Below are 13,874 nucleotides of genomic sequence, written 5' to 3'. Positions count from 1 at the left end.
CAGCATGGTTATTTTTCCAAAGAAATCAGGGAGTTTAGCTCGACGTATCCTACATTATTAAAGCCACTAATTGGAGTCGCCGGAAACGGTGAGAATGCAGCTGTAAGGTCACAAGGTTACTTCATCTGATAAACAATTTGTCTTGCTAATTAACTAAACATCTCTTTGAATAACAAAAAATACAAATATAATTCCAAAGGATATGTGACATGCAGGCAATTAATTATCAGAATAGTGTTGCTTCCACTCAAAGGAGAGAAAATGCTTGGCAGCCCGAGAGAGTTTTTCTCATCTCCAACTAAAGGTCGTTGCTCTGCGGGTATGAGGATGACACGAACACGCACAATGGAATTACATCTCAGACGGAATAATGGCTGTGGTTCACCAACTGACTTCTCTAACACACAAGTTATGGATATGGGGGGGGGGGGAAACAATTAAAATAGCATAAAGAACACCAAGAACAACATTGATAATAATGACGATGCTCTTCATAATAAGTTTCATTATGAACCGCGTGGTGCTTATCAGTTCCTTTCTAAAGCGTACGAGGGGTCCTTTCAACCTATTCCGAAGATGAGTTGCAGCTGAGCCATGAACCTATTAAAGAAGAGCTGAGCCAAAGGATTGGTCTCCCATGATGCAGCGGGGCAGCAAGGGGCTGTGGGAGCCGGATGATGTTCAAAAAGACACAGTGGACTGAGGCCTTTGGAGTGGGGAGTTCCCCGGGGAAGCAGGGGACCATGTTCAAACAACCCATTGGTGTGTGTGAGCAGTTTTAAAAGCAAGCAGGCGTGTGTGTGTGTGTGTGTGTGTGCGTGTGTGTGTGTGTGTGCGTGTGTGTGTGTGCACTTTTCTTTTGTATTCATTTATTTATTCTGTTGAGAAAAGTTTATTAAAACCGATATTTTCTGGTTTGCAACACAAGAACAGAGGTTTTGTCTTAATGGATAATGAATGAATCACTCAGAGCTGCAGATATTGGAGGATTAAAATCTTTCTATGTGAATAAACTGCCCTCTTGTGACCAGAACAAGAATATCAAACAAAAATTTAAAAAAAGGGCAATGCAGTGCCAAAAATCTGCATAAAAACCGTTTCACTATTTTTAATAAATCAAACAAAAAATCATTCAGAGAACATTCATGACACCCATGATCTACGTAACACTGAATGCTTTCGAATGTGAAGGGCATCACTGTCCTGTGAAATCTGTCATATCCCACTAAACTCAGATCTGGGATCGGTCTGTTGGATCCTTCTCAGCAGGGAACAGTTCAGCGGAATGGAGGCGTTTGCCTAGAGTCCCTCCCCCTGCTGCCACGCGTCTGTCCAGAGGAAGGCCTTGTGGTCCAGCAGGCGGGCCAGCTTGCTGTTGAAGGGCCGGTGGAAGTCCCTGAGGAGGGCCCTGGTGGCGTTCAGCATGGGGCCCAGTCTCCTGTCGGCCGCCCGCCGGGCGTTCGACATGGGCCGCCTGGTCAGCGCCGCCACCGCCTGCTTTGACAGAGAGCCTGCGAGAGAGAGAGCATGGGAGAGAGAGAGAGAGAGAGAGAGAGAGAGAGAGAGAGAGAGAGAGAACGAGAACGAGAACGAGAGCGAGAGAGATTAAGTAATGAAGTCCCTTTTCAGTTTGTCCTTCCTTCAAATATGAATTTGCTGTGATGAAATCGGAAATCAATGAATGATCATATCTTCTATCTTATCTTTAGCCACTGCATACGTACCAACATTTAGAAATTCAAACACTTTCTGTATCGTCTCGCCAAGGTTGGCTGCATACTCCTCCAATGGAAGAATTAGGATCTGGTCTCTTTGGAAAACTGTCAACCAATCCAGAAGGAAGACAACGTACATACCCAGATTCAGCCTTACCTGGAAGGGGAACATCCATAGCAGATACACATATATTAAATATGAATCGCTGCAGTGTTTCTATCTGTACGTACACTGTGTGTCCTTAAGATGGTGCCAGTGTTCAAGTATTGAATACAGATTTTAAAAGGAAATTGCTTAATAACCTATTCATACCACTTGACCCTGATAATAGGTTATACATAATTCTACTACAGCAAAAATAAATCAATTTTTTTTTTATTGCATGAGTAGCATAAAAGCTTACAGTTTGAAGTGATGAATGCAATTTAACTGACCGGCATTGCGTTGGAGAGGTCGGTGTTGTAGACACAGTAACGAAGTGTGCTGTTCAATAGACAGGCCTGAAATAACTGCAGTGAGTCGATGACCTTCTGGTGGAAGTCCTCCATGGACTTGTTTGCTACTTTGAAGTACAGGTAGTCTGAGTATAGCCTATAGAAACACACAAAGCAATCACACAATGCAAGACAAAAATGTGGAGTGGGGTGGCAGAATACATTACTCAGATATTTGCTTATCAAATCATAACATAAAATGCAATGGCCTCTCATCTATAATAATGTTCAAATAGCATACAATCCTACAGTGAAAAACAATTAGCAAATTGATTATGTTTTTTAGACTTTATGCACCACTGTCCCCTCACTACTGCTGATACTCGACAAAGCAGGGAGAAAAAAAAAAGTTGTTTTTACCTCTCTACTGGATCTCTAAGCATGATGATTATTTTGGCATTGGGCTGAACTGTGTGGATGAAGTCTTGGGCCAGTAACAGTGGTTCTGCCTCCTCCTTGTCTCCATGGAGATAGCTCCAAGCTTGGTTATCCCACATTGTAGATGCACTTGCCTCACCTGTCAATTCCAGAGGGAAGTGGTGAAAGGCTGTAGCACAGTAGAGTAGAATGTAAAATACACTTTATCCTGTCTATTGAATGGAAATGCTCCTTTGTCTTGCCGCTCTTTGCTGCCCACAATGCTTATGAAAAACTTTGGCCATGAATTGATATTGCGTCAAGAAAATCAAGGCAGGGTAATCAAATCCTATAATCGCTCAAACAAGCATGGTAAAAGCTTGTAACACAATGAACACATATTGCAGAGAACAAAATATGTGTTAATTATGTTACAAGCTTTTAACATAATGAACACATATTGCAGAGAAAGAAGATATACAAAGTTATTTAATAAGCACCAACAGCTATGTGCAACTATGTGTATATCTGTTAGAGCAACAAAAATAATAATTGCCAGTATTCAACAAGACTTTAGCTGAAGCAAATGAGTCATGTGTTGAATTGAACACATTACAAACAAGGAGGTTAAACATCCCTGTGGTTCTTCATCTCTCCTAATGGTTAAAATACTAGTTTGACGATTCAACTCATTGAGCCTGCAGTAAGGGTAGTGGGAAAGTTTTTAAATAATGTATAACTTAAGATTTAGTTTGGAGTGGGTGCCACCAGTGGCAGGTTTTGATTTTTCTGCATCGTTTGGTTGGAGGTAGGAAGAATGTTTTGACTACAAACGGTTTCATCAATTTGAAAAAAGAAAAAAACACGAGCACTGTGACTCCGCCCCCTCGTTATATTGGAAAGATTAACGACAATATTTAAAAACTCTTTCCATCTATAGCCCAAGGGTCGGCCCAATGAGCTAAATCAAACTGGTCCTTCAGCTCAATTCACTGACTCACACACGCACACGCACACACACACACACACACACACACACACACACACACACACACACACACACACACACACACATACACACACACACACACTTACCTGTAATGAATTGAACTTTGCTATGTTCAGTGGATGAATTAGCGAGCATGTGTTCCTGGATGCGATGGGCTGCCATGTCAAAGAGGTCCAGGTAATCTTCCAAAGGGAAACGCGCCTTCAGGCCATCTTTAAAACGAATATAACCTGCAACATAAACGCAAACCCACTTTATACAGTCCTGCAAGCATCGTACCATTTCCTTCTCCCGTCATTCTGACCTTGAGCGGTGGTCCAGACTGCCAGGTTTAGAACCATGTAACGCAGAAGGGGAGGTTGAATGCTATATAAACTATAAGGATTAACAATTAATGAAATGTTTGCAGCCATACAGGTCAGGCGGTGGTTGATCTAAATGGTTTACTGCAGCATGTGTATTTTCCTGGGCAACCGTCCTCATTAAATGTAGCTCTCATGAGAGGTAACAGAGGTAACATTTCTGGCTGTCAGTCCCACACACACACGCACACACACAAACACACACACAAACACATCCATGATTGCAGCAATATTGGGAGCCAAATATTAAGAAGGTAAGGTCTGGTTACTCCCTCAGGTACACTGACACAATTGGCAGCCAGGGCCAAGCAGAACTTGAACTGAGGAGGTAAATGAGTGATTTAAAGAAAAATCCAGAATATGGAATTTTGCAGGTTTGTTCCTGTGAGCAAATGTGCAGGAAAGCTGTCTGTGTCAATACCTTTTCTGACACTAGATTCCATCAATTTCAGATCTGAAGCCACTTCCACAGTATATAGAAACATTTAAATAACATCAGAAGGAAGGTTGATTCTGAAAACAGACCTGCTCTTTGTTGGACAAACAAATAGCTATAGACTGGCAATGATGACCAATTTATATTTTAAGTTTCAAACTAAATTAATGTCAAACTAATCAAATGTCATATATGAAAGATATGACTGTCCTAAAAATGAACAGATAAAAAGTCTTTCAGCATTTTATTGTTTGCATTTTAACTAGCCATTAGAATACCCATAAATAGAGCAAATTCATTAATGCTAGCCCACAAATGTATGTAATTTCCATCCAACAGCATGATGCAGTCAAACCCACAGACAGAGCCAGTTGAAGCAACCTTGTCCTATAAGGACACGAAAGGCACATACATACTTATACTGCACAAACCCATCGACAGCACATCACACTCCTTCTACTCCTTTTTCACAACTCTAAACACATCTGTTTAAAACTGCCTATTTCATCTGATGCCAATTGCTTTGTCTCTTACTATTGTTATTTTTTTCTTTATCTTATTGTTGTTTCTTTTTAATGACTTTTGTGTATCTTTGTATGGTTTCCTTGAGTGCCGAGAAAGGCGCCTTCAAATTACATTTATTATTATTATTATTATTTTATCATTGCAAATCCTCTACTCCTGTAACAAGAACCTGTATATTCAAAAAACATCTAAAATAATCCTAAAACAGTCTATGACCCAACAGTCAGAAGAAGCACATGAGAAGGGTCTTACCGAAGCGTTTCCTTGTCCACCAATGGGGCTCCTTCATGATGGTGAACTTAATCTCCCCGTGCAGCCGCAGTCTGTGAAACAAGTCGGTGGTGCCACACTTCGGCTGACCGATGATGTAGAAGTACGGCAAGCAGCGCAGTCGGTACACTTTGCTGTCTCTGTGGTGCAGGTGTCCCTGGAAGCTAGTCCTCATGTTGTCACAGACTGTTTTGAAGCTCTTAGAGCGCAGCGTGAACAGGTTCCTCCCGTACGGGTCGGCGCCGGGCTCGCTCAAATACTCGGCCAGCCAGCATGGGTTCTTGACTTGGGGAAGGAACCGTTGAGGAATCGCAGAAAACAGCTGTGGAATGGAAACGAGGCAATAGTCCCAGTTATCCACACATATAAACAGTGATGTTGTGATGATCTTACCATGTCAAAGTAATATATAATGCGAATAATTATGTCATTAACGGATACAATCCAAGCCCCAATAAAATCGTGTGCAACAAAAGGGAAATCAACAAGTGGAACGCGACTGACCTGGGGGTCTGAGCCAATAACCTCTCTTTCGTCGGGGACTCTCCTGGGTGTGTAGTCCAGTTTGAATAGGATGTTCCTCACCAGGGATCTCATGTCCAGGGAGGTATTTGTAGGACAGGCGACCACCGAGGGCCTCAGCGGGGAGGGGGCCGGCGTGATCAGAATTCCTCTCTTGTCCCACGTCAGGATGTAGGAAGCCACGATGAAGAAGGAAAACGTCAGGCCAAACAGGAAGCTCACCACCTTGACCCTTGTGCTAGTGGCCCTCAGGTAGCTCAGTGGAGACAGTGAGATCCATTTGATGACTAGGGAGGTTCCTGAATTGTGATTGGAGCCATCCGCCTCAGATGAGCTTTGGAGGCAGTGTTTGTTGTCCATCACGTCACCAGTACTATCGGTCACAGCTCGGTGGTAACACACCGACACAGAGGGCAGGATGTGCACGCACAAATTGAAACATTACTGATACAAAATGATGTTTGTCAGGTTTAATGTTTTGAGTCGCGGCTGTGCTTCAGCTGTCTCTAAGCGGTGTGTCATGCCTGGAGACAGCCCGGCATTCATCGCTCCAGGCAACACGAAAGTCGTTGAATGCCTTCAAATCCAGCATTCTAGCTTCAGATCTTCTAGAGCCGGGATTTGGGGGTACCACCTATTACACAAACAGAAGAAAGAAAATAAACAGTGAGCAAGCTATTTTGAGTCCTTTTTTTATTATTACAAGTGCAGAAAGGTAGCACTCTGTGGTTTTACCATGATAATTTGATAGCTTTATGTCATACGCTAATATTACGAGTATTTGAGGTTGCTTTTCTCAACTTGTGAGGCATCAATGGGTAAATAAACCAAACTTAAGCCTGGTGAAATAGGTATGATCACTTCAAACAAGTCAGTGGTCAAGCATAGAGTGTTTGGTCTGGCGGACAGGATAGGTGTGCCAGCCGTTCACTGTGGGTATCCAAGGGCAGCATAATGCTTGGTCTGTAATTCAAAACTAAAGACACAGAATTATTCCCTGTGAGATGGTACCCTGTAGAGAGAGTGAACGAATAAAAAAATATGTGATAGTGAAAATGAAAATATAATACTGACGATCCTACTGATCATCGTGTCAATATAAATACATTCATAAATAAAAGTTAATACATATACAAACATAAACAACAGCAGCATGGCAGAACACAAAGTTCCCACAGCCTGCCAGAAGCACGTACACACATCAACTGTCTCTGGATCCAGGTAAACATTATTCCCTGCTCTCTCCAATATCGACCTACGCCCATTAGGAGAAGTGGCTACTTGCAGTGAAAAACTCAAACTCTGCAAGAGAGACACAGGCTGAGTGGATGAAGAGACCAGCATTGGAGAGAAAAACCCAACATATGCACCTGAGAGCGTTGGAGAGGTAATAAATAAAGTGAGGATGAGACTAGAATCAGACCTCCTGGGAGGAGGATTGATCGGTAGTTGTACCGCCCCCACGGGAGACGGGAGACTAAGTAAAGACGCTGCAAAGCCTCCCATAGTTGTGTTGCCTTAAAAGCCCAAAATTCAGAAACAGGACTATAACTTGTAATTCATGGCTTACATGACTGAGATAGGGGATTACTATATTAGTATTGGTAATGAATAGCTGTTGAGTGTCAATAAGCTCGAATAACAACCTCTATTAGGTTTAGAAGATAAAGATAACGAAAGGCCATGCCATTGTGGTAATTACAAATCTCAGCTTGGGCTGTCGATCGCCCCGGACAAATGACAGGATGTCAGAGAAATTCCCGCCCCAGTAGAAACGGCTTGATGGTGATTACTTAGCAACACAATATGGTGTACTAGATCCAGATTAGTTACGAAGAATTCTATAGAACACATTTAGAGGAATGGTTAGTAAAGAATTGCTTTGCTATTACGTGTAAGCTAATGTGGCTAGCTAATTTTATAAATAAGAGCAATCAAATATATTGAAATAGATAAGATAAACAATTTGGCTTCCAAGTAACATCTAGAAATTAAACTTAATAAAATTAACTTTAACAGTGAGAGTGGTTTATTAAAATGACAAATCGATTTTAAGATAAGGATATCAAAAGTTCACGAACAAATAACAGGCCAGTGCTTGCGAGAGGTTTCATGTGCAGCTTAACAGAAGTTATTTGAGTCAAATCGAGCTGACAGATTCATTCTTGAGCATTAAACAAAGTGATTGGCAGTTGAATATTCTCCTGCTTCCAACACAAGAACCTGCACGGGCCACATGTACAGGTTTTGTTTTTGCAACCGAATGCATATTGTGGCCCTTTACAGTTTACAAAGGTGCTATTGATTCAGATCAATCAAGAAGCAGCAAACGCCAACACGCTCACATTAACATCAAATTTTCTGAAAGGACAGTTTGTGTTCCTACAGGCATCAAATAACAACATACTGCAACCGTTAAAGATCCCAAGGCATGAAAACTTCACTTTCTGAGCTTTCTAACATCAATATGAGTTCCCCTAGCCTACCTATGCTCCCCCAGTAGCTAGAAATTTCGTTGGGTGTAAAACGAGCGCTAGGCATTCTGCTCCGCCTTTGAAGAAACAAAGCTCAGACAGCCCGTTTTGGAATCTTCCCTGTATGTCATCATAAGGGGAGATGCCACCTCCCCTTTCTCTGCCTTGCCAGCCCAGAGAATTTGGCCCGCCAATGAGCTACGACCCTGCGAGCGCCACATGTATTTGTGTGTGTGTGTGATTACACACACTGTAACGCAAGTGTTGTACACTTCTTTGCTATTTAGATAACTGTTCTGCTGCTGGAGCATAACACGGTTCTTTGACGTCTCTGGTATTTCCACAATGAGACTGTAGTGGGGGTTATCTCAGCCATCATTTAACCCTGCTGCCCGCCGCCCGCCGCCCGCTGCCGCGAGGCGCCGCCACTGTGAAGCACCACCGCCCAGCAGCGGGCAGCGGGCAGCGGGCAGCCGGCAGCCGGCGGTTCAGTCTACTTCAGATTGATGTGGAAGTGGAAGAACCAGAGACGTCGGAGAACCCGACGCAGTCGTTTGTGATTCATAATATCGTCTGGAGGCGCACACAGCTTTTGGCCGTGATAATATGTATATTATGATATGTATTATATGATATTAATTAGATATAGAGCTCCAGGACTCTAAAAGTGTTGTACACTTCTCTGTTATTTGGATAACTGTTCTGCTGTTAGTGTTATGGCGCATAACACGTCAGACTCGTAGTGGGGGTTATCACAGCCATAGTTGAGAAGGAATTGGGGGAAAGGAACTTTGGCTTTGACTCCCTTAAGTACATGAACCACGACATAGAGGAGAAAGGGATTGTTGTCCGCGATTGTCTCCCGCTTGAGCCCCGCTGACCACTGCCCGCTGCCCACTGCCGAGGCGGTGGTCCCTCGGCAGCGAGACTCCGGCGGGAAACAATCGCGGTCAACAATCGCAGGCAACAATCCCTTTCTCCTCCATGTCGTGGTTCAGTCTACTAATACTTGATGTGGACGTGGAAGAACCAGAGACATCGGAAAACCCAACACAGTCGTTTGAGATTCATAATATCGTCTGGACACAGCTTTTGGCCCTGATAATATACATTATATGATATAGATATCTATGTTTAATATGATATTATTTAGATATAGAGCTCCAGGACTCCCGCCGGAGCACCCGGAGTGTTCAAGAATATTTACAGAGCACGGCCAAAGGCTGTGCAAGCCTCGCCATTGCGATACATCCACTGTAAACAGAGCGCATGGTACTGTGGCCGCAAGCTGCTCAGGGCCACACCCCCACCCTCCTCCTTGACCCACCTCTCTCCTCCTTATTTGCATTAAAGCTACAGACACCAAAACGGTGCGTTTGGGGAAAGCTCAATGTGCGACTGGCTCGTAGTGGCTGTAATTCTGCACCACGGCTGAATTTCAGGAACGTCCTCAAATACTGTGTTAGGGACCCACTAATATCTATATTAAAGCATCAATAAAGTAGCATGTCATGGGACCTTTAATACCTTTTCCTTCCAAGCCCCAGTGCAAATAATTGTATGACTTTAAATTACGTGATCACAAGATCACACAGAATTGGATAATAAGCATCTGATTGTTGTTGTTGTTGTTGTTGTTGTTGTTTTGGGACTTGAGTGAAGATAGGTGGGACACTCTCCTGAAATTGGAGCTAGACTTTCCTAACTAAAAACAACAAACAAGTCCAAGTCCATTCTTCATCACATCTTGACCTAACCTGAAGGACAAAAATTGTTCTGGACTTGGTAACAGACACTGAGTGCAATTGGGTTTAGAAGGATAACATTTCAAGACACGAAATAAGAGGAGCACAAGAAAAGCAGACTGAAAACCTACCGAATACCTACATCTAGCCTTATAGGCCGACATAGAATATAGAAGAACGGACCAATCCTATAATAGAAATGCTGACTTGAACACAAAACAGGTGAGCACATCTAACTGTAATTAACTAAAAAATGACTTTGCAAATTCGCCTTTGTCAAACAGGTCTAATTATTAAGACAAGCAAGACCTAGACCCTTGCAAAGGTTATTTGCATCTTGATTAGGACATCCAATAACAGCAACTTATCAATCTTTTAAAATCCATACAACCAACGCAGGCAGACTCGGCTGACAGTGACTTTTAATACACTAGCCTGTTCCTGGTGAGGTCTAATCCAATACGATTCCATTACCATCCTTAACATGTGAATTTTCCTTACTCTGACACAGACCCCATTTTAATGCCAACTGTACCTGGAGCCTCGTCACACTGCCTTTCAGTCCATGAATTGCCGTACAAGACCAAAATTACCCGGCAAGGTGAAATATTTTAAGGCAGCCAACCATTGTGTAACTTGGGTGAACTTCCTGGTGCACAACCAATAGGAGAACAACCATACATTTCCATACACCAGCGAGGAAGGGGACGGGTGGGTCCTCAACCATAGTTACAACAACCACAGAAGACACATAAACACGGCGAGTCCAAAACAAGCTGAAAATGAGTTGTTAATCCCCCTATGGTATAACTTTCATACAGGAAATGTGTCATTTGTCGTGGATGTGACGCATATCATGATAGGGAATAAGATTGACCGGTCATAGTGCACGTTAAAAGAAACTACAGTAGACCGACTTTCCCAGTGGAAAAGGCCATACAATCAAGATCTGCACTGTTCCACAACATTATATGACACACTATAATAATAAAAGACGTCAACATCGCAAATGCCTGTGTGGTTGTGTGTGTGTGTGAATGTGTGTGTTTGTGCGTGTGTGTATGTGTGTGTGTGTGTGTGTGTGTGTGTGTGTGTGTGTGTGTGTGTGTTTGTGTGTGTGTGTGTGTGTGTGTGTGTGTGTGTGTGTGTGTGTGTGTGTGTGTGTGTGTGTGTGTGTGTGTGTGTGTGTGTGTTTGTGTGTAGCCCTTCAGTAGGATTTGTTGGGGGTTTTCTTTCTGTGGCTCTCTTGGAGATATTACCCATGAAATTTTTGTTGGACATCGTCATGCATCATGACAGCACAAAGAGCATCCATTTCATCGTGTTAGCTTGGCTTCTCATTGGACACATAACGTATTGTGCAGGGATGAGGTAATCCATGCTACGGTGTCTAGGGAAGCGTGAATATATTGAGTAAAAAAAAGAAAAAACAGAAGGAGTTTGAGCCACTACACCTATTCTGACTTTTCAACAACGGAATCTGCCTGGATTGACACAAGCTACCACGGCATTCCTTAGGGGACAACTGGCAGACAGGTGCAGACTTTAGTAAATGGGATTTTTTTTTAACTATTTTACCATTCACGTGTATGTTTTTCATGCACATGCACAAACATCTTTTGAGTGGAAAACCAGACTACAGCAAACTAATTCTCGGGTTAAACAGGTGCATCAGCTATGAACAGAGTGGAGGCTGTCCGCAGAGCATCTTATTTGAAAAACATTGTATTTAGCTTAAATTTGGTAAAGCCTTGTTTGACTGATTTGACATTGCAGCATCCACCAGCTTGATGAGATTGTTAGACCAATATATTCTAAAATGCCATCACCGTTGGGGGGACTTAATTACCGTTGCTAGTCAAGGTGGATCAATCATGCTGTAAAAGCTAATAAGATGTGAGTGTGAGCGCGGGGATTTCTCTACTTATTGATTGATCTGAATCAATAGCACCTCTGTAAACTGTGAAGGGCCACAAGATTTGGTTGCAAAAAACAAAACATGTAGATGTGGCCTATGCAGGTTCTTGTGTTGGAAGCAGTTGAATATACATGCCAATTAATTTGTTTAATGCTCCAAAGGAATCTGTCAGTGTGCTTTGACTCAAAGAATTACAGTTAAGCTGCACTTGGAGCAACAGAAACCTCTCACAAGTACTGGCGTGTTATTTGACATATTGTTTGTGTTATGTGAACTTTTAAATTCCTTAATCTCAAAAGGCTCATTGATTTGTGATTGTAATAAACCACTCTCTGTTAAAGTGCATTTTATTATATTCCATTAGGTGTTACATGGAAGCCAAATTGTTGATGTTACCTATTTCAATGTTTGATTACTTATCTGATTGGTATTATTTCTAAAATATCTATCCATACATGTTGGTATTGTAAATTAAGCTCTGCTGTTAAACTAAGAACTGCTGCAAAAACAAATGGCCTTCATTCCATCTAGCACATTCCTAAAGTGATGCATTACAGGATCCTCTGTTAACATTTGTGGTGGACCCCCTGTGTCCAATCTAAACAAACACCAGTGTACAATGTAACTACATCGCTCTCTCACTCTCATATACATACACATATATCCCTCTCTACCCCTTTCATACAGCTCTCTCGCTCTCATGCATGAGACATTACCTAAGCTATAACCGAGAGCTGTGCCAAAGGAAACACAGCTCTTTTACTACTCCCGTAGCCAGATATTTTGATTCAATCAAGGGGGGAACCCAAAACCGTCCGTCCTGACAGAACACACACTAGGCCTGGGCAAACCTCTGTGAGGTTGGCACTCGTTGGGGATTAAGTTGTTTAACTTAAGATTCGTATTTACTGTTGCATTTACTGTGGGACACAATAAAATAAGACGGAATGAATCAAACACGCGATTGTTCACAAGATTGTGTTTGAATCGCTATGCATCGATGACAAGGAAATAGATTAAAAAAACACAGAGGATCCCACAGACATTGGGGGAAAGCTGAATGCCATTGGCGGACCAATCAGGTGGGATTATCGAAAGGGCATCGATCTACCTGTCAAGTCCCCCAGCCGATGGAGCAGACTACAGTAGAAGGAAAACGCCCGGGCACATCCTCACATCCAGACACATGATGCCATAGAAGACGGAAGGAATTCACAACCATTTTCTTGTATCTTGGAACAGATGTTTGGGTGAGAAGACCCTTTTCACTCCTGTACCAGAATTAAACAGACCAGTAAACCATAGATGTAAACAGGCCTGGACTGTTACGTGCTAGAGAACAGCCTCATAAATAAAAGCTAGACACGAGGAATTCGCCGTTTGGGTTTAAATGTTTACAGTAGTTTATCTTTACTTCACAACAGTGTAATGACAGCCTCGCTCGTGGTTAATCTCCTAGGGCGCCAAGAATCCATGACTCCTGGAAGAAATGACTGAAACATTCTGCAGCTGTTCGGTAAGGGGGAATTCTTCCTCCTAAAGAGGCTATTTTATGAAACCAATATACAAGTTTCAAAGGGAATTGATGTGTGTTGGGGTTGGGTTTGGGCCACCCCATAATGAATAACTATGCATGAATAAACTAACCTATGCGAGACGTTATACCCATTATAAGACCATTCACAGCCTAAATGTTTAGACAGAATGATCCAATAAGTGTAGAAACGGCTTAATGGGTCCCTCAACCCCGTTTATGTATAGTTTCATGCTTCCTCTCCCAGCGTGGCTCGTAATAAGTTTCAAAATAAAGGCAAACATTGATGAGAAATTACCACGGTCAGCTCAAATTTTGGGTTGCATGTTGGTATGGTGAACGAATCAATAAAGTTACTAAAATATCATTATTATAACAACAGTATTCATGTTTTTTAAGAAGATGGTCAAACTACTCACGTTCAAGTTTTGACGGCTGAGTCACTGCATCTCTGTTCTGAAAACAATTGCGCCCAAGCGAAAAATAAAGACTAGAGCCGTATAGCCTTGTGG

General features: G+C 42.4%; 1 protein-coding gene across 1 annotated transcript; it reads right to left on the bottom strand.

Annotated features, from left to right (window-relative positions):
* Nucleotides 1-1,299: 1,299 nt before the first annotated feature.
* Nucleotides 1,300-6,051, bottom strand: LOC307070585 (carbohydrate sulfotransferase 15-like; the record flags this gene model as incomplete). The annotated part of the gene is made up of 7 exons (XM_079729093.1): nt 1,300-1,511; nt 1,725-1,872; nt 2,151-2,307; nt 2,571-2,727; nt 3,663-3,806; nt 5,152-5,491; nt 5,674-6,051. 7 exons carry the CDS (start codon nt 6,049-6,051, stop codon nt 1,300-1,302), a joined length of 1,536 nt encoding a protein of 511 aa, XP_079585219.1.
* Nucleotides 6,052-13,874: the final 7,823 nt, after the last annotated feature.

This window comes from Pollachius pollachius, assembly GCF_949987615.1.
Source record: "Pollachius pollachius genome assembly, chromosome: 2".
Classification (NCBI taxonomy): Eukaryota; Metazoa; Chordata; class Actinopteri; order Gadiformes; family Gadidae; genus Pollachius; species Pollachius pollachius.
Note: the sequence above shows the minus strand (reverse complement) of the source record. Positions and strands in the feature narration are given on the sequence as shown.